This window comes from Micropterus dolomieu, linkage group LG09 (assembly GCF_021292245.1).
Source record: "Micropterus dolomieu isolate WLL.071019.BEF.003 ecotype Adirondacks linkage group LG09, ASM2129224v1, whole genome shotgun sequence".
NCBI lineage: Eukaryota > Metazoa > Chordata > Actinopteri > Centrarchiformes > Centrarchidae > Micropterus > Micropterus dolomieu.
In genome coordinates, this window is record NC_060158.1 from 9,918,301 (window position 1) to 9,938,026 (window position 19,726).

The 19,726-nt window shown below is 40.0% G+C and overlaps 3 protein-coding genes across 11 annotated transcripts in view; 2 read left to right on the plus strand and 1 right to left on the minus strand.

Annotated features, from left to right (window-relative positions):
• Nucleotides 1-5,794, minus strand: part of ext1c (exostoses (multiple) 1c) — a 95,572-nt gene extending 89,778 nt beyond the window's left edge. Inside the window, exon 1 of one of the 3 annotated variants that reach the window (XM_046058476.1) lies at nt 5,720-5,794. The gene's annotated coding sequence lies outside the window, so the exon portion shown is untranslated. Of the gene's footprint in view, nt 1-519; nt 1,730-5,719 lie in introns of those variants that run through there. The other 2 variants (XM_046058475.1, XM_046058474.1) reach the window with 2 other exon arrangements.
• Nucleotides 3,313-9,104, plus strand: LOC123976369 (probable thiopurine S-methyltransferase). 6 transcript variants are annotated; one of them, XM_046058484.1, is made up of 9 exons: nt 3,313-3,451; nt 4,199-4,324; nt 4,654-4,746; nt 4,886-5,018; nt 5,586-5,638; nt 5,752-5,826; nt 6,077-6,162; nt 8,582-8,626; nt 8,785-9,104. In XM_046058484.1, the coding sequence occupies exons 2-9, from the start codon at nt 4,227-4,229 to the stop codon at nt 8,904-8,906; spliced, it is 705 nt and encodes a 234-aa protein (XP_045914440.1). In that variant the 5' UTR covers nt 3,313-3,451; nt 4,199-4,226; the 3' UTR covers nt 8,907-9,104. The 6 variants fall into 6 exon arrangements, with proteins under 6 accessions (XP_045914440.1, XP_045914441.1, XP_045914436.1 ...); XM_046058485.1 differs by having other exon boundaries at nt 4,202-4,324; XM_046058480.1 differs by having other exon boundaries at nt 3,411-3,561.
• Nucleotides 9,105-9,966: 862 nt separating this feature from the next.
• LOC123975987 (protein phosphatase 1 regulatory subunit 36) lies at nt 9,967-16,321 on the plus strand. Of its 2 annotated transcripts, XM_046057759.1 has the most exons (11): nt 9,967-10,070; nt 10,314-10,378; nt 10,485-10,568; nt 10,777-10,913; nt 11,356-11,425; nt 11,531-11,629; nt 11,864-12,004; nt 12,416-12,458; nt 13,119-13,348; nt 14,670-14,870; nt 16,023-16,321. In XM_046057759.1, the coding sequence occupies exons 1-11, from the start codon at nt 10,041-10,043 to the stop codon at nt 16,264-16,266; spliced, it is 1,344 nt and encodes a 447-aa protein (XP_045913715.1). In that variant the 5' UTR covers nt 9,967-10,040; the 3' UTR covers nt 16,267-16,321. The 2 variants fall into 2 exon arrangements, with proteins under 2 accessions (XP_045913715.1, XP_045913716.1); XM_046057760.1 differs by lacking the exon at nt 12,416-12,458 and having other exon boundaries at nt 11,869-12,004.
• Nucleotides 16,322-19,726: the final 3,405 nt, after the last annotated feature.

A 19,726-nucleotide genomic window follows, 5' to 3' on the forward strand; every position in this document is an offset into this window, starting at 1 on the left:
TAGTATTCAGGTTAATGGAAATTCCCTCCAGCTCTCACGAAATACTTTATATTTTAAGAACTAAATCTTATTTTGTTGTGCTGCCTGACTGGAAGTTATGTCATAGTATGATAGTCTACTGTTCCCCAAATGTCTTGTACTTTCCTGTCTCTGTCTTCTGCTCACTGTCTTCTTCAGTAAGTGTGCAAAGTATTTTAAGACTTAACAAGTGGCAGCATTATTTAATATTCTTGGATGGTGGCAGAGTAATGTGCAACCCACAGCCCATCTGTCCAGTGGGAGAAACGGATCATCTGCCAAAAGATCCCAGCGTGTGTTGAAGATTTTCTCTGAACTCAGAGTTGATGTAAATCTTTGAAAAGGACCCAGAGACCACACAATTATCTACATCTGCATCAGAATTACAGTTAATCCATAGGTCCATAAATGCATCAGCCTTTCTGTGACACAGCAGCAGCATATTAGAACCCTACTTAGTCCTACGTGCAGCAGTCTCACTACGCCACCTAATCAGCCTACCTGTCACAGAAGGGTACTGTGATCCTAGGAAGGTGGCGGCAGGTTCATCCAGGTCTGAGGTGGGAAGCTCAGGTTCTTCAGTCCCCCTGAAGCAGAATCACTACAGTTGCGCACTGAACTGTTGAGCGCCCTGCTCTAGCGGCGCTGCTACAGCTCAGCCCGCCGATGACACCAGCTGTAGAGGCTTAAAACACCAACTCCTCCGCCGTACGGGGCGATCTCGATTTACGTGCCCTAATATGCTTAAGTTACAAGGCTGACAAGGCGCAAACATGCGCGTTCATAAAAATAATCTGAGGCGGAGTGTCCCGCCGCCCCCTCCTGTCTGTCCTCACTCGCCGATATGTCGGGTAGGCTACTCCTTTATTATCCAGCCTGCACCCCTCTCAGTCAGCGCACCATAGACCGTACATCACAGCGTGCTAACCCACACTGAGACAGGTTGCGTCTGTCAAACAGGCTAAACCCTATAGCCTCAAGGTAAAGTGCCCCTGTTGCACTTACAATGAGTTTAGGTAATTGACATTTATTTATTAACAATAGCTACGATATAACAAAATTACTTCTAGTTTTGCTTCTGTGTATGAGGGCAACACTTGTGATTCCAATCTCAAGTAGCGTGCATCTGAGTAGCGTGAGTGACAAAGGTGCTGAGCGCCATGCAAATGATTGAGTCTACTACATCTGACGTGATCGTTTGAAAGTGTAAAACGCACTTTACAGAAACATATTCCTTATTTTACAATCGCAGCATGAGCCACTATGTCAGGAGACAATAGCGCGTTTCCTTGTATTTTTATAAGCATACATGAGCTTTGCAATGGTGATTGATTCCTTTAGACCAGAGAATAAGATCCACGTGAGCCAATTAACGAATAACCTACCCTATAACTATGAATACGGAAAATGGAACCTGCTATCTCAGCAGATACATCAGTGTAGGCCTATCCATTATTACTCAGATGCATCTATGATGAACACGTCCTGTAAACACAGACAGCAGAAATCACCCAGTACGATCCCCGCTGCGCTCCGACTTCTCCCCGACAGAGAGCTCGCCCTTACCGGGTGGCGAACCGCGCTCTTCTCCTCTCTGGTAATTTTCCTTTTCACACCACGGCCGGGCATTTGCAAATCAATTCAGCGTGCAAGCGCGAGTCTCCCCGTCGGGACATGAATGATGAATTTGCGTGTTAAATTGTCCATTTTCCATATCCTCAACAGTCCACACACGACCCGCCCCCGGGCGGTGGTGATTGGTTCATTGGCTTCTCAACGTCTTCGTCGCACCGTAAAGAAAAACACACATCTGGATGTTACCCTGCGCAACTGGGCGCTTCGGAAACACCGAATTACGCATAGGAATGCAACCGACTTGGAGGGGCGTCACGTTTCTCAAGGCTCCCTTAAAAGTAGTCTACTGTTTATTGTGGCTGATGATAGCAATCTTGTCACCTCTGCGGAAAGTGTGGTTTCAAATGCATCTCTGCAAACATTGGGCCACCATTATGATGATGGTTTTGTATGAGGAACACCAGTCTGGGAGGATTTTCTTGTTTTAATAGTTGAGTTCTAGAGGGTCTCGAGTTGTCTGCTACAAACCGATGATACTAGGCTATGTCACGCATTATTACTCAAAATTAAAGTAGACTACAGTTATGTAATATCCTTAATTACTTTGGCAACAGACAAACACAAATGCGCTCCATTAAGAATCTGCAAGGGGATGGGACTCTGCATGATAATATCACTGACAGCAGGGCGCTTTCTTTCCACAGTTAAACCGGGCGCTCTCGGCATTTCTGAGACTCTTGCGCCACTCTGAGTCCGGATTGAGTCATCCTCCTTTGTCTTGCTTTGGAAGAATATCTTATCTCTGGATCTGTCTCCAGCGCAGCGCTAAACCGAGGGAAGCAGACTGTGCAGGCGAGACTAATCGCTGAGCAACAGTGCAGAGGCTTTCTGAGGATTAGTGACACCTGTCACAGTCTGAATGTGGTTTCAACATGTTTTTACAGAAACAGAAAAGGGGACAATTTCATTAAGAATCAAAATTCCATAATTGCTTTAAAAATGAAGTCGTATCAAACCCTGACAATTGAAATGAGTGCTACATAGCTATATTATTCAACATTATTAATGTAATTATTATTAATATTGTTATTGTTGTTGAAGTTAAGCTTTCAAATTAGGGGTTTCACATCAAGAGGCTGATAAGAAATAATGGAAATCCAGTTTAATGTCGACAGGATCATACTCACACTAGATGATTCTTATAGCATTACGCATTTTTAAATAAATCTTTCAATTGGAATTATGTTACCAGTAGTCCAATATGGAAAATACACCATGCAATTATAGCCTAACTAGCCGTGTAAAGTTAAATTAAGCAGACACGCTGTAAAGTGGAAATGTGAGGTGACAACAACAGCCTGTTGTTGAAACGATTGTGCATTGTTCTATAATCTATAGAGTCTGAAACGAAATTAGCTCAGCAGGCCTACTTTATCTTGGAAACCCGAATGGACCCCTTCACGGACCACTACTAGCCCCCTGACAGAGAAGAACATAGCAAATAAAAGGTAATATTTCTTGATCCTATTTATCAGTAGGTATCGCTTAATTCTTTACTGGTTGGGGTGATCGGTACGCTCATATACAATCACCGTTAGGCGCAAGTGGGCCTATTTAAAAGTTGAGGTAATGGTGTTAAGGAGGATACTGGTATCTCCCACGTAACTGAATGCAGCATCAGGCTCCTCCCAAACCCAGAAGTAAAACCGGGTCACTGGGTGAACTGGTACGTTTAATCCCGGAGTATCGCCTAACAGGCAGTGTTTTCTTAAAAGTCCCTCCATTTATGCCACGGTTGACCCACGAACCACCAACAGTGAGACATATGTATAATCTGACAGACGGAACTCAGGGCAAGGTATCTCCAAACACTTTCCCGTGTATTGATTGAAAAGGTTGCATGATCAACGTTGCCTCTGGTGTTACTTCTGAACAAATATCAACGTTAGCTGTCTTCATACAGGAAAGGTACGCTCTAGGTTAGAATAGATAGCCTAAACATGCGGGGTTCAGATTTTCTTTTAAAAGTAGGTTTGGTTTTATGCCAGGCAGCTCCTAGGTAAGCGTGGACTTTGAACTTGTTATTGTACGTTAGGCTGTTATAGAAATGCTTCTGGTGATAATTTGAAATATTTGATTCATTTTTATAGTATAGCTGTAAGATATAGCCTGCTCTATTTATGTTGGAAAAGACATGTCATGGTATGCAAGATATTTTGTATTTGCACCAGGTGTTAAGTTTGGTTACTCACGTGACCAAAAAAAAAAAGCTTTTATTCCACTATATTTGACAAGTTATTCCTGAGATAAAATCATGTGGGCTAAGAGCTGCAACTTCACTCTTTTCACAGTTTATTTGCACGAGTGGCCATAGATTACTCGGTATCTACCATGCATGACCTTTAACCTCAGTTCAGTCTGTTCTGGCTACAGCTGATTCTTCTGGAATTAACTACCCTTGTAGAGTAAAATGCTACTGGTTCAATAAGAATCATGGTTTTGAAATTTCATCGTAGCTCTCACACATACAATCACTGTGCAGCATTTCATATGTGTCTCCATTCTTTGCTTTCTGTCTGTCTCTCTGCTCTTTGTTATCCCCCAGTAGTTGGGGCCAGGCAAACATAACCAGCATGCTGGCACCGCAGGCGAATCGGGTCATGGCAGTCAAAGAATGGGAGGAACGCTGGCAGGAGGATAGAATTGGCTTCCATCAGCCTCATGTACACAAGTAAAGGCCCCACTTGTATCTGCCTCCTTGGTAGGATAAGGGCAAGCAAAAGTCTTGTAAATGCATGTGTGATTTAACAAGATTACATTGACTGTAAATGCACTTCACCCCTCCAGCCATCGAATAAATATTACTTGTTTACAAGACACATGAGGACTATCAACTAGGCTAATTCAGTCCACACATCGCCACCTCATTCAGAGATTGTTGAGGTTTTTTCATAGAGTTAAAAAGTTTAAACTGAGTGATGATGTAACCGTAGCTATTAAAAATGAATACACAGCAATGTCTGGTGTTTTGCTTATAATAGTGTTTTTGTTTTTTGACAGGATGCTAGAGGACAATATTGATAAAGTTATTGCTGGACGGACAGGAGTTCGCTTCTTCTTCCCTCTCTGTGGGAAAGCTGTAGATATGAAATGGTATGAATAATCACACCATATCCAGTAAGGAAGATCACATTTGGTGGTTACATTTTCAGTTATCATTTCTGTGCCAGTTCCCATTACCTATGATCACAGCATGCTCCTAAATTCCTTCTACTTCCTGTGTGAATACCAGGCTAGCAGACATGGGCCATTCAGTGGTTGGGGTGGAGATATCTGAAAAGGCTATAAAACAGTTCTATGAGGAGAACAACATGACCTACAGCGAGGAGTCTATCCCTGCCATACCTGGAGCAAAGGTTTACAAGGTAGGTGAACTATACATGTGTGTAAACAGTGAGGTATCAACTAGTTTTTCAAATTTTTAGTTATAACATCTGAATGAATGTCATACCTATGCTTAAAAATTTTTTTCAAAAGATGACTGAAACACATTCAATATATGCAAATGTTTAAGGTGTAACCAATGCATTTTACACATTGTATTTGTTAAACCTTAAAGTTAGACCATTTATGGTTGGCAAATTTCAGCAATTGCTGTTTATGTATTTACATTATGTTTTCACTGCCGGTGGCGGAGTATGCCATTTCCATGCTGAATTCAAATACACACAAGGAATTCACAGGAAACGATGCAGCATGCAAAAAACCAGTACCGTTTGTAATTTTATCTCACTGATATCAGCCTCACTGTTTTCTGTTCATCCTACAGCCGTATCAGAGCTGTATTAAGTTACTGCTAATGCAAACCAAAGGACAAGCAATGTATCAAATTACCACAGAGTAGTGCTAATCAAAGAGACCCACATGAAAAACATGTTGTATTTGCACAGATATGGACAAAATTGTAAATCCACATTATCTTTGTTCCACAGAGCTCAGAGAGAAATATTTCCCTATATCAATGTGACCTGTTCAACTTCTCCAGGCAAGTCAACTAGAAACTGTGTGTGTGTGTGTGTGTGTGTGTGTGTGTGTATGTATATATAATAATCATTTTAAAGATTACCTATACATGTTAAAGTAAACTCTCCTTCACAGTTCCATTGATGGTCAGTTCGGGGGGATTTGGGACAGGGGATCTCTAGTGGCCATCAATCCAAGAGACAGAGAAAAGTAAGGGTTAAGATTGAACCCTCCACTGAGATTTGATTTTCTTTGTTAACATTCAACATAGCAGATGTTTTATTTTAAAACACAACAAATCATCCAAAAATGAAATTAAAACATTTTAAACTATTTAAATTATTCTAAGTAATTCATATCATGTGATTTATGAGATACAACACCATTTGGTAATATTTGGGAATAAAACCATACATATGCTCCCTGTTGTCTTACTACATTCTCTCTTACAATACCACAGGTATGCGGCTCTCATAACTTCTCTCATGGCCAAAGACTGCAGATACCTCTTGGACACTTTGTTGTACAATCCTGAATTATACGCAGGTAACTGTCTATATTGGACTTAAAGGTTCAGTGTGTTAGATTTCGTGGCATCTAGCGGTGTCCAGTCTACCACTGCCCTCTACCCTTTCAAAGACTGTAGGATAGCTACGGTGGCTGACACAGCACAAAAGGTGTCGTCTTCTAAAGGTGCTTTCAGACCAAAAGCGAAGCGAGCGTTCGGGGCGGTGAGTTTGCATACAAAGTCAATGCAAAGACGCTTAGAGCTGCGATTTCCTGTTGGGCGGCGCAAAACGACGCGAAGGGGGCGGTGCCGGCAAAGCAAAAGCAACGTTAAGGAATTCGCGTGAGTTGAATATTAGCTGCTAAACTTGGGCTAGAGGAGCAGGGAGCAGCGCTCCAGCTTTTGGACAAATAAACACCAGTGGTCGGACTGGATTATGCTCTGACAACTACACCATTTGCTCGCGGTAAACTGCTTTTATTAAATTAGCTTTTTAATTTAGTTTTTGGGATTACAACGTTTATTTATCTTCCCCCGAGCTTCTCAACAGCTAGATTCAGTGCACATCTGGTTCCAATACTGTTAGCGTCGTTTGGCACTACTTCATATTTATATAAAAACCGGACAAAACTGGACATTGTTGAACTACCTGGTGAGTTCAGAAAACATGTGTATGTAACTTTATTCCAGCTATCGTTGTACTTTACTGTGACCAAGTTAGCATAGCATAGCTCTGATCGATCCAAACTCCATTAAGAAAACAAACATTTTAGAAGTTGTTGTCCTGCTGTCTTGCTGACAGACCTGACGAGGCATGAAATCATATGTTTAACAAAACTGCATCATATTGTAGTTATTTTGGCATCAGTTTGATCCGTTCATTGCTATTTAATCACAGCAAAATGTTTACTTTGGGTTCATACATCTGTATAAATGGCAAGTTGTGTTTATTCGCGTTATCGCGTTGTGTGTGAACACTCCAGGGATGTCCAGCGATAAAACCCCTGCGAGGAAAGTGTTGCGTGGATTAAATTCGCGCTTGGTCTGAATGCACAGTAAGACAGCAGAGAGTAGCCAGTCAAGAAATTAAGTTCATTTAGTTAGATATATTAAGAAATTATATTTACTTAATTAATTTGTAAAACCATATATTATTGTGACTCGGCCACTGACAGATAACATGGAAAATGGAAGCCAAGAGTGTGAAACATTGTCACGGTTTCTGCACCACAGTCCATTATAAACCAGATGGGTCATTTTTTTAGAGGGTGCCATTTGGACTTCATAACTTGGATAAATAAATAGTTGATTTACCTATATTTTAAAGTTCTATTATATAAAGTATTATATAAAGTAATCTAACTTTATGAAAAACATATTGGTTGAGCTCAGGCACCTTTATTGTATTAAATTTAGATATATTAACAACATGTGACACATGGGAAATGTCCACCCTGTTAAGGACTTAGACATAACTGTTTAAAAGTGTTTTCAGGGTATGATTGCTACTAAAATGACAGATGAGGAATCTATAATTTTTCACAAACAGTTTTTGAAATTATTTAATTTGACTGATCTCCTCAAAACTTAGATCTAACAGGGTGAAAACGTTATGTTCAAACACATTAAACTGACTTAATAAAAATGTCAAAATCAGATAGTAAGAGAGCTAGAAAATCACACAGCTAAATGTCACCAGGTCACCTAATGAGTGTGATGTCAGTAAAAAAAAAAAGTTTTCCACTTAACGTGACAGTTAATGCAGCTCAACAAGGTGGACGCCGGGGACAAACATAAAACCTTATTTGTCTGTACAAAAGTTAACAATTTTGATAAACATTTGATTAAATATAATTTGAACAGGAAAATTAGATAATAATGAAATATTTAGAAATACATATGGTTATAGTAGTTATTTTTTTTATATTTAAGTTGAATGATCAACACTGGGGACATGGCAAAATCCCATAGTACTCTTAAACCAAAACTTTTAAAATGTAAACAGAACAACTTAGAACCAAACACCATGTCAAAGATTCAAATATTATGCCTTATATTCTTACCCACCATCTAATGGTTGAAAAAATTGCTCCAATGTAAAACTTATTTGCCGACCCCTGCTGTATATTTCTTCGTCTTCACCTAAACTGCCTGAAATCTACGACGTCCATGGAAGGGGGGACCCACAGTTATGTAGGTAGAAATGACTCATTCTAAGGTAATAAAAACATAACGATTTATTGTGTAAGGTCTTTATACACCACGGAAAACATAGTTATGAATCTTTTATTGCATTTCTGTTAAGAGATTCTCAGAAATATTACACACTGGACCTTTAAAATAAAATATCCTGTCTATTTTCATTTATTTTGCATTTTAAAATATCTGCAGGGGGGTCAGGGTGTTTGTATAAGTTTTGTGAAATATAAAAGGTATGCGTGATTATTTGTGTTTCAGGTCCTCCCTTTTTAGTGCCTAATGAACAAGTACACGGCCTGTTTGGTGAGTGTTGTTAAGAACAAAATGGCTGAGTTATGGCTGAGTGTCTCTCTGTACTTAGTCAACAGCTATGTGATACTGTAGGAAAAGACTAGAATGCCTGTTAGATGTGGACTATGGAGGCTGAGAGTAATTTGTGTTTTTTTTTATTTCATCCTCAGGGAACAGCTGTGATATCGAACTGCTGCAGTCGGTGGATGCCCTGACAGACAGACAGCGAGCCTGGGGGCTAGACTACCTCACAGAAAATGTACACCTCATTACTCCAAAGAGTAAAAACTAACTTGTACATTTAGAGTACTCAGAAAAGCAGATGTTGGGCATTTTATTGCAAACATAGGTCCAAGGAAATGTATTTTAATGCTTAGACATCTTTTTGATACAGTGGGGGTTCATGGAAATAAAATGTCAAGAGAATCTATGCCTCTAAGAACTGTAATATTTTAAATACCTAACAAAATAAAACTTCTTTTGTAACAAGTTACCTGTGGCTTTATTGAAAACAGTTGGGGAGCTGTTGTTTATTAGGCACAATATTTACAGTTGCAAATAGGGACATTTTATATATCAATCTTACTTTTTTTTAAATAAAACTTAATTGAGAAAACAGAATTTGCAACAGATAAACTAAAAAAACGTTAAGTAAGCAAGAGTCATCAAAGCAAGACAGCAGTTTATATGGCCTTACAGTTCTGTTTCAGGATATTAACCAATACTAAAAGTGACTTTTTTAATTTAAAAATACACTGGTATGAATATGGTGTAGCCTACTTTTTTGAAAAATCAAAAGTAGTTTAACAATGTACAATATACCCTCTTTAAAATCCTTCCTTTCCCTTACTGCAAACAGTACCACGTTTATCTCAAAAGGCTAAAATATTTTTTTGCAGGTGCAGCCCCAAAACAGATTTAACTATAGTCTAACTGTAGTTAGACAAAATATTTTATATTAACCTTTCATGAACAAACTGTTACAGTATAAAACTCCAGTAATATACATTTTAAGTCATTGTGGGATCTAGGAGGGTTAGTACTGCATACTAGAAAAAGCACCGTCAACACCAGTCACACATACCGCGGTGTAAAAATCTATTTAACCATGTTTTACTGCTGAGACCCCTGAGATCTCAAGCAGAAGTAGGCTAATGTGTCCATGTAGAGGGTGGGAAAGGTTTCTATGCATCTCTATTAAAATTAGGAAAAGTCATTAAGTATCAAGCTGATAAAACAAACAATGTTAAATATGTGTTTCGAGTGGTTAGAGTACATGGGGGCTCCAGGAACCCAACAGAACCCGACGCTTGTATGTAGATGGAATTTAAATGCGTTAGCTGTTGCCTGGATACGGTGCCTAACATTGGCAAACGGCAACGAGGAAGGAGCAGAGCTAAACCTGCAGAAAGTTTTGTTGACAGAAATGCCGAAATATCCAGAGGAGCAGAGAAACGTGAGTTGCACAGACAAATTTCAAAAAGTTTTCTAAAGTTTTGAAGACGTTATGGGAGAAAAAAAACGTTGATGCCGTTATGATTTCACCGGTAATGTTGGGCTACTACCGGTGTTTGTGCTGCACAAACCGTTTGTTTGTATGTCCAAGTGTTTTATAAGTAACGTTAATGATAAATGTTTACAATTAATCTTAAAGTAACACATTTAAAGGTGTAGCTGACATTAAAGGAATACCTTTCAGGTGAGTGTACCGCCTCCTGGCCACTGGGTGTGGAATGATGAAACTCAAACTGTGGAGTTTGTCAGGTGAGAGGGGAGCTGGGCCAAATTACTAGCATACTGCACCTGCTAGCAGTAAAAACACGTCATTAAAGTATATCAAAAGTAACTAAACATCTTCCCTCTTCTCTAGTTGTAGTCCAGCAGATGAGAGTGTTTTGAGGAAAAAGAGGCAAACCAATGAAAATTTCAGCGATCTTCAGCAGCGATCAGAGTGGTAACGTTAGGCCTGGGTCAACGCGCAGCTTTCAAACGTTTAATGATAAATAATATACAGCCTATCTGTTCTCATTATTCCACTGTATTTATTATTATTCTAAAGGCAGAAGAAATGTAGCCACATAATAACCTATTTTTGTAACTGCGCTTGATGTTTTGCTCTTCTACACACAACTAACCTGCACATGTTCATCCTGTTCCCTCAGGTTGGCTGAGATCTACACGTTGAACCATAGAGGGCGCCAAAGCCTTAGAAAGAGCCTGAGCCCCGCTCATCTGAACGCTTACAGGTCCTCAGTTATGAAGAGGGGAGGGGACCGCATTACCATTGATGATGTTAAACGCAAGTGTAACTGTGTTATACTCATAACAATGATACTGCATGAACTTAAGTCAGCTGCTCCTCTCGGTTTCCTGTAAGAACAGTGGTCACTGCTGAACAGATACGAGTTTGCTATGTGTGAATATACAGGAATCAGATTTGCATCCAAGTTGCATTTGTGATCACTTGCTCCAATACTTGGGAGTTTGCATTGGAGAAAAAGAAAAAGATAGATTTTTGGGGGGCAGATTTTTTTAGAGTTGTCTTCCTGGTTTATCCCACTATGCAAACCATTTCCTATTGATTGCTTTTCCAAAATTAAGATTGATCCATTAAGATAGATCTTCATATCAAAACTTTTTGGTAATGGTGATAGCATTCAGCCATAGAATGATATTTTTCCATACCTAATGAGTGCTAGATGACCTTTGACCTTGTTCTGACAAAGCTGTCTTTGTTTTAGAGGTGGCTGTCAGTTTGCTACAGGAGAATTATTCACTTCCTATTCCATTTTGCTTCTTGGCGTTATTGAAGTAAGGAATACAAGGACTTTATTATTAAAGACATACAGTTTCTGTTGTTGTACATTGTATTATCATCAAGTCATACACTGATACTAATTGAGTGACTGTGTTCAGGAGTAAAGAGCTTGATGAAGTCCTCACTGCCCTTCTCCTGTACCTGTCTTGTTTCTTTGAATACAAGTCTCTGGACAATAAACCTACACCTTTAATGGCGTAAGTATGCTAAGAATGGAACTATACTTTGGGCTCATGTATCTCACAGGCCAGTGATTATTGCCTTTATTTTAATGCTGCTGAATTTATTATGTGTGTTTCTTCCCCTCTCTTTATCCACCAATGTCTATTGACCTCAATTTTTTTTTCTATGTTTTCTTCTTCTAATCCCTCTTTCTCTCTTCTCTGCACTGTTTTTCTGCATCTTCACTCCCTTCCTAACCAACCTGCCAGTGTAGACATCATCACAGGGCACCAGATGATGGCGGAGGCTTTGGCCAAAAAACAGATAGCTCAAAAGAAGCTGGCTATCTGCTACTTCAGCCTAATCATGGACCTGGAGAAAGAACAGCATCAACACACATCATATCACAAGTGAGTATATGTTCAGATTCAGAACAGGTGGCAGACAGAGAAAGTATTATTCCTTTTACTCAGTCATATAGTTACCAGAGTGCATCATTCATCACACCTTTTCAAAAAACATCCTCCTACTGGATTATTTTCTGACATAGTTGATCAGCTGTGGCAATGGTTTCTTGTACACTAGTTGTGCAATTGGATCTCAGGGCTTACTTTAAATGTTGCCCCTTGTTCTCAGGTCTCTCAATGAAAATTTTTTATGTACTGCTGAAATATAACTATCTGCTTGAAATATAGCCATGCAACTCACATATTCTGAACCAAAATGTCAGACCTAGTGCTAAAATGAAATCATCATCCACAAATAGAGGTCAACCAATCACCAGTTGCCACAACATACCAAGCTCTTATATGTTTTTGCAGGGGCCGGCTGTCGTCAAACAGAACAGAATGGCTGCTACATGCGGTGGGTGCATTAAAAATCCTACAATGTGCTACACACGTACTAATCACCATAATTGCAAATGGACCGCTCCTATTAAAATGTTTTTAAGGTTATTATGAATGTTAGGAACTGGTTAGTGAGCCTAATCGGTCCCCTCGCAAAAATCCCCTCATTTTAAAAAGCTTTGACTTGAAATTTCGTCCCTTGCAAAAACAACATGTTGAAACATTCGAAACTGTATTGCCTCATCTGCACAGAGTGAAGGCCAGTGCACCATCTGCAGAACAGAACGACATTGAGTGTAGGTTATGCCTGGTGGCCTTAATGAATTAGTTAGTGGTAGGAGATGTTGACTCAACACAGGTGCTTTGCTTTGACAGGCTCTCTCCAGTATTTAGCCAGGTGGGTGGACAGGGAGAGAAATATCACGCTCTGTATGTGACCTTTTTGGGACAAAAATAGCTGTTGTGACCTTTTAAAAACACAGATGAATAAGTGGCTGCCTGGGTTTTTAGCCAGAAAGAAGGGGAGTTGAATGTTTATGCAGTGAGTCTCTGAGCAAACGGGATGAATGTTTAACTATGAAATGAATTAAGGAATACATCGATTTATGTGTAAAGTACCCTCAGGTGACACTCTTTACTCTCTTCTCCCACCTCCCCCCCCCTCTCACCTTTCTAGTGCTTGTACAGCTTCTTCTGCTATGCGGCCTGGGTGACGTTTGGCAGGAAGGACCTGAGGGACATCCAAGAGGAACTGGGGCGTCTTTTTTACTCTGACACCATTAACACGGCAGTGAGGGACAGGACTGATGGACACTCAGAAATGACCTTCGCTACTGTTAATGGTTCAGTGAAGACGGGAGAAGCTGACCCCAAGGAGATGGGATATAACGGCACATTCAAGCACAGGTGAGGTAAAGGTTGGGCTGAGGTGGCATGTGATACCATCACTGTCACTGCCTCTTCAGTTACTACGTAGTTCACTACAATTTGGTTCATGTCTCTGTGAATTTATCATATACATTTTTGATTGCCCCTACAGGCCAGTTTCAGAGGGTAAGCTACAATATACAGTATAATGGCCTCATGGAGTTAGTAATGTTTCAGTATTCGTCAGCCTTTTGGAGGCAGTCACATTTTGATCAACTTTTTGCAAATCTTTGCTTTGTGTCTCATTTATTGTCATTAAAAACTAAATTCACAGACATATTCAGAAAATCAATTTCTGGCCAATTTTGCCTTGAGTTGACTCTGACCAGGCATTAGCCAATAGAAACACTGCTTTCTGTGATTGTGACCCTGCCATACATACAGTACACTATGTGTAGTGCTAGCAGTTTCTTAGCTGTGATTACCAGATAATTCCTAACTATGGAGTTTGGTCCTGGACAGGTAGCATACAGAGTTGGTTTTTTTTGCTGAAAACAACTGTGATCCATTGTTAATATAATAGAAATAATACCTAACCATCAATATGTTTAACCAGTCTGACCCTGATTTGATGTATTAAAGAGTAAACAACTTAACAGCTCCAGCAATAAAGTTGTCTGCGTTTGATGGATGTCATGTCAGACCTCTAACTGGAATATGATTGATGTAGACAGATTCACAACTTTGTCCGATAGGAGGGGTCTGTCTGACAGGCTGTTTCATGTTGCGCTGCTGTGTCTGACATGAGATTGGCAGTTGTGTAAGCTGTCAGAGGCCCAGCACTCTTTCCTGCTGTCAGGTTGAGACCAAACAATCAAAAGCTGGGCTTGAAGCTTGCTCACCTCCGGAGGGTGGATGTACACAACATGATTTGGACTAGCTTCAGCACCACATCCAGTTGTCGTGCAAAACATTGTGATTACATTTTTTTTAATAACCATCAAACTCTATATGTTTTGTATTTGTTCTTAAAAAGGACCTGGAATTTGACTTCCATAGCATTTCTTGATTATTTAGTTCTGGATATTTGTTTAAGTTTCCACCATAATTACTGTAGGTATGTATGACAAAATGGAATATCTAGGGAATGTCACTTTTCAAAATGCTTATAAAGCTGTCGCCTGTGAGTGAACGAACTGCTATATAGACAGAGCATAGTATTATATGTATTGAAAAGAAATTTGTACACATTTATTGCTGTCCGTGTTTCCTCTAATATAACTTTTTTTACATTTGCATGTATATAATAATTTCATATAATTCTTAGGCCCTGCTCCTTGATCCAACTTCTCCCCCCCAGAACGTCCCAAAGGTGTCCTGCCCTCAGCAGTGTAGTTAATCAGCGATCCCCACTGATGGTGTGTCTGCTGCCCTCACCCAAAGAACGGTCACCCCATCTGTTCCTCAGCAGCCGGGCCAGGATGCAGGGCCCGCTGCAGACGGAGCACTGTGACACCAAGGCCCTGACGGAGGAACTCAACCAGCAGCTGGCCAGTGTCAGGTGGTCTAAAACATCATAAGAATATGTGACATATAACACACAGGAAGATGGGAATTGTTTTGATCAGGGTGTGCTGTATCTGTTTCACTACTCCCATACCCCAAATAACAGTTACTGCTTTGTGTATGATGATGTCAGGCAAATAGTCAGGGACATAAAGTGACTTGTGAACTATAGGGGGCAGGAATATTACAAAACAAACTCAGTGTAACACACCACTGATAAACTATTAGCTTATCAAGTGCTCATGGCTAACTTGTTAGTTCTCCATTTAGTCATCCAGCAGACACAGTCACTGGCAGGCATTTTAGTTCTGGTGTGTTCCACCAACTCCTAAGAAACATATCTGGGTTTTTATCTTGCTAAATGCTAGACTTTCTACACCAGCAACTTGCTGGTCAGAACCTGATTGCTAGAAAGGACCACCTGTGGTTTTATTATATATGTGGGGGAAACCTGCCATATTATCTACCATCAATGTGCGGTTGAAAAACCAAAACCATAAGCTTAAATCGCAGAGTGATAGAGCTGCAGAGTGAGATGATAATTTTCAGTGGGTCAGGTAGTACAGTGACCCTTGATGCATTACAGGGACTCATTTCATTCTGTGATAATGTAAAAATATAGTGAATAGAGTTTGAATTTTAATGTTGCTAATAATAAGTTTAAAGGACATTGTGCTGCACTGAGCTGTGACTTGTTATTTCGTGTTTGTTTTTTGTCCTGCATGTTTTGTTTCAACTTCTTAGAAATTGGTAACTAGACATATTACTAACTAGTATGGGGGGTAAAAATGTGATTTCTGTGTGTTAATACCCACTAGATATGAGTAACACAATATGCCCACTGGGGAACATTGTTAATAAAGCGCTCTTTGTCTGGTTCAAATCCAGCTCGGACCAGAGTTGTGGAGCATGGACTGGTAGCTGGAGAGGTGCCAGTTCACCTCCTGGGCACTGCCTGGTGGCTGTTTGTGTTTGTGCATGTGTGTCTTTCGGACCTGTGTGTAATAGGAATCTAACCAGATCTTTCATCAACTGAAAGGATAGACCAACACTTCCACATATGTAGAGACCTACATGTCAGAAATCAAACAAAAATGAATCTAATTTAACCCACCCTCTCTCTCTCTTAATTTATTTATTAAATCAGGTTTGGGATTCTTGGCAAGCCATTGAGACAGTTCAGCCGCAGTACCCTGATACCCTATGGAGAACCGAAAAACAACAATGCTAAGGATGACTACTACGAACCAGGGAGTGATGTTAATAACAACAGTGAGGATCATCCTGGCATCCATGTTCCAGGTAGCCGTTCGTCCTTAATGGGTCCCAAGTCGACAGGGTTTGCAAGAGATGGCAGCACCAAAAACACTAGACCAGGGATCGGCAAATAAATCTAACATCGGCCCACATTTTTTTCAAACCGTTACATGGTTGGCCTGAACATTATTTCAGTCAAATTATTTCATACCCTTTAGTAGGCTACTTATGTGAACAATTAGCTCAGTGGGTAGAGTGCAGGACTTCCGATGGAGGAGATGTATGATCGATCTCAGGGCTGGACCGGTAATCTGGCATACTGGGCACTTTGGGGCCGGTGTAACGTAAATCATTTATTTATATTAGTGTTTTTTTAAAAACGGGCCAACGATCGGCCCATAAAGCATGGACAGTGACCCATTGGGTAACCCATTTGGACCCATTTCTATCCTGACATTGGACTGGCCCAATCACATCTCTTACTAGCCCCACCCCCTCTGCTCTCTGTTTCTTGCGTTGCGGGCCAAAATATTTTTCAGACGGCTGGCGCCAAATGCGCGAAAGCAAACCGAAAATAACCGATATGTTTGCTGCTGGGGCTGCAGTACCCTGCGTAGCGCAAGCAATCACCTGAAGGAGTAAAAGAGCTGTGGTGGCCACTGCCAGGCCGAGGGGGAGGCGTGTGTTAGCGAAACAGAGGGACAAAGTGATAGGGCGGAGGGAGAGAGAGAGCAAGAGGAGAGTGGCGGTGAAGCGGTAAGCATGGAGTAGGTCAACCTGTCGAGAGGGAGCTGGGAGGGAGGGTCATTTACACTGGGGACGCTGGGGACATATAGCCACCACGTTTTAAAAGCATTTGTTAAAAACGTTCTGAAAAATGGCTTGCACCAAGAAATGTTGATTAACAAATAAAAATGCTATGAGAAAGGTTTATTTGCACAATAAGAAAACCTGCAATGCAATAGAAGAAACCTCTGTGTGGTCCAAAAAAAGTAAATTAAGCAAAAAATAATAAGCTATTGATTACTGCATTATATTTTATTATATTTTTATATTGTGAATTGTCACCTGCCACCTGAATTTTGTACTTCCCTATATAAAAAGACTTTTCCTCCATTAATTGGTGCAGAAAATGTCTCCAGAATGCAGAAGTGTTTAATGCTGAAAATCTTTTCCGACCCCCTCCCCCTGGAAAATTTGGGCTTTAAACACTTAATTTCCTGCATTCTGGTGAATTTTTCTATATATCTGTTTTTCATTTATTGAGGAAATGTCTTTATTTATATAAAAATAAAAAATATATATAGTGTAATATAATGCAGTAAGGCTCTCAGGCATTCTGTATTGCTGTCAGATATGTTTCTCCTGTATATCAACTTTTCTCATTAAATTTAATCCCTGCTGAGTCTACATACATGCAGGCATGTCTGAAGTAGCCTAAAGTCTTTTTAAATGTGCATGTGGCACCTTTTCACCTCAATAATAAATTAGCTTTATTAATTGGAATTCAGTTCAAACTCCTGGATTTTTATAGCTACTGTGTTTCAGCAGGTTTTCTGCTCATGCTCAAAACTTTCTGCACATTCAGAATCTCTTCTCTGACATTTGCAGAATAATATTTTGAGACAAAAGTTTTAATATTAAGACAAATAAAATCATTATCTGATGAGAATGAATTCATAATATTAACTAAATCTACATGCCCCTCTTCTCTGCATTACCCTGCGCTATTGCTTTGCTGATATGGTAGTATGTTACTCCCTTTAGACCATCTGACAGACAAGAGCCCGTCTGGGACTGTACTGGATGAGACGATCGAATTGCTCTTCATCAGAGGTAGAAAACTGAAACTGAAAACACTTGTGATCAGGCATATGACCACAAATCCACACAAATGTTAATGGTAATGGTAACAGCAGCTCTGATAAAGTGCCGTTCACAGCCGCTTCAGAGGGAATTAAGTATCCTGGAGCAGAGAGACAGTCAAACAGAGCAAAGTGTCTCAGAGCGAGGAGGACAGAGAAAGCAAAAGTCTGTGTCGCGGTCAGGTGTGTCATGTTATTCTCTTGCTACTTTGTGGCAACTGTTAACCATTTGTGTAGCAAGTACATTGATTAGACGCTGACTGACAACATTTAGCCTATATTTAAATGTTTTGATTACAATTTTGCTAGGCACAACTCCGTAGTTACTGACATGCAGGCTGAGTAACGGTGGGGGGGGCCATGTTATGTGATTTTAAACAAATTGTAGCAATATTATTGCGAGTAGCCTCCGTTTTCTGAAGACCTGCGAGACAGGCTGCTTCATAAAGATTATTGCATATTAATATGGAAAACATTTTTGATGTTGTTGAGTTACAATCGGGGCTACAGTCAAAACATTCGGAGCTAAAGCCCTGGAAAAATGACCTGGCGACGCCCTGTCTGCCGCTATCAATTTATCAAAGCAGTCTGGCCATGGGCCAGATATTGTTGCTGGCGGGCCAGTTCTGGCCCGCGGGCCGCCTATTGCCGACCACTGCACTAGACACTCTGCAGCTACCATTGAGGCAATGACCTCAGACACTGAATGACTTGCATGTGTATGTATGGCAGTGTGAGTGGGCATTTTTATTGGCATAACACAGACATTGCATGACCAAAAATGCATTCCTCAGTACAGCCTACAAAGTCAAAAACAGAGAGGAAAGACTCATAACAGATTCATTATCATGAATTGCAGTATAAATAAGTGTTGAACACGTGCACTGTTAGACCATTTCTAGGCACTGGGGAACATCCACGCAACCCTTTGCTGGTCCCATCACAGCAGATCTCTGGAAGCGCAGGTCTTGGAGTTCTGACGAGGAGTTCAGAGAAACGGTACCAGGCCTGTAACGGTGAGGCTTTTACCCAGTAACGTAGCTGGGGCATCTTTCGGGTTGTCTTAGTAGCATCCTTTGAGTTTTGCCACTAGTAGATTTACAAGTTATGCTGAGATTGTTTATATTCTTCCTCGGGAAATTACACAAAAAACAGGCAGTCCTAATGAACCATTAACAACTGGTTTGTAATTAAAATAAAACTTCATTTATAAATAGTGAAACGATCATATATAAAGTATGGCAATACAATTATTAAGCACATTATAGATGAGCTTATTAATAAAGAATACAACATGTATAACTGTTTATAAATGACTTACTAATGTGTATTAACGTAAGAACAATGGTTTATAAATGATGAATTAAAAATGTACTAATACTTAACAACTGCTTAATAGTGTGTAGATAACAAAGAAAAAAACATTTATAGCTGTGTTTATGAATGACTTACTAATGTGTATTAATGTATGAACAATGCTTTATAAATGATGAATTCTGTATTTACTAATACTTAACTAATGCTTTATAGTGTCTAGTTATTATAAAGTGCTACCCATTCTTCTTTGCTCATGTGTGGCTCATTTTCTAAAGGATCTCCCAGGACTGTCATCACACACACCATGTTTGTTGGGATTTGCTTCTGAATTTAAATCACTGTTTTATTTACCAGCTGGTGGGGCTGTTGAATAAAATATAATGACATCCATGACAATTTTGAAGGTCTGCGC

Coding starts and splice junctions, on each gene's coding strand:
- LOC123976369 (XM_046058480.1), top strand. CDS start 3,494: ATGATCAACGTTGCCTCTGGTGTTACTTCTGAACAAATATCAACGTTA. Junction 4,747..4,885: donor AAAGCTGTAGATATGAAATG/GTATGAATAATC, acceptor TGTGAATACCAG/GCTAGCAGACATGGGCCATT. Junction 8,627..8,784: donor ACAAGTACACGGCCTGTTTG/GTGAGTGTTGTT, acceptor TTTCATCCTCAG/GGAACAGCTGTGATATCGAA.
- LOC123975987 (XM_046057759.1), top strand. CDS start 10,041: ATGCCGAAATATCCAGAGGAGCAGAGAAAC. Junction 10,379..10,484: donor CAAACTGTGGAGTTTGTCAG/GTGAGAGGGGAG, acceptor CCTCTTCTCTAG/TTGTAGTCCAGCAGATGAGA. Junction 14,871..16,022: donor CAGCAGCTGGCCAGTGTCAG/GTGGTCTAAAAC, acceptor TTATTAAATCAG/GTTTGGGATTCTTGGCAAGC.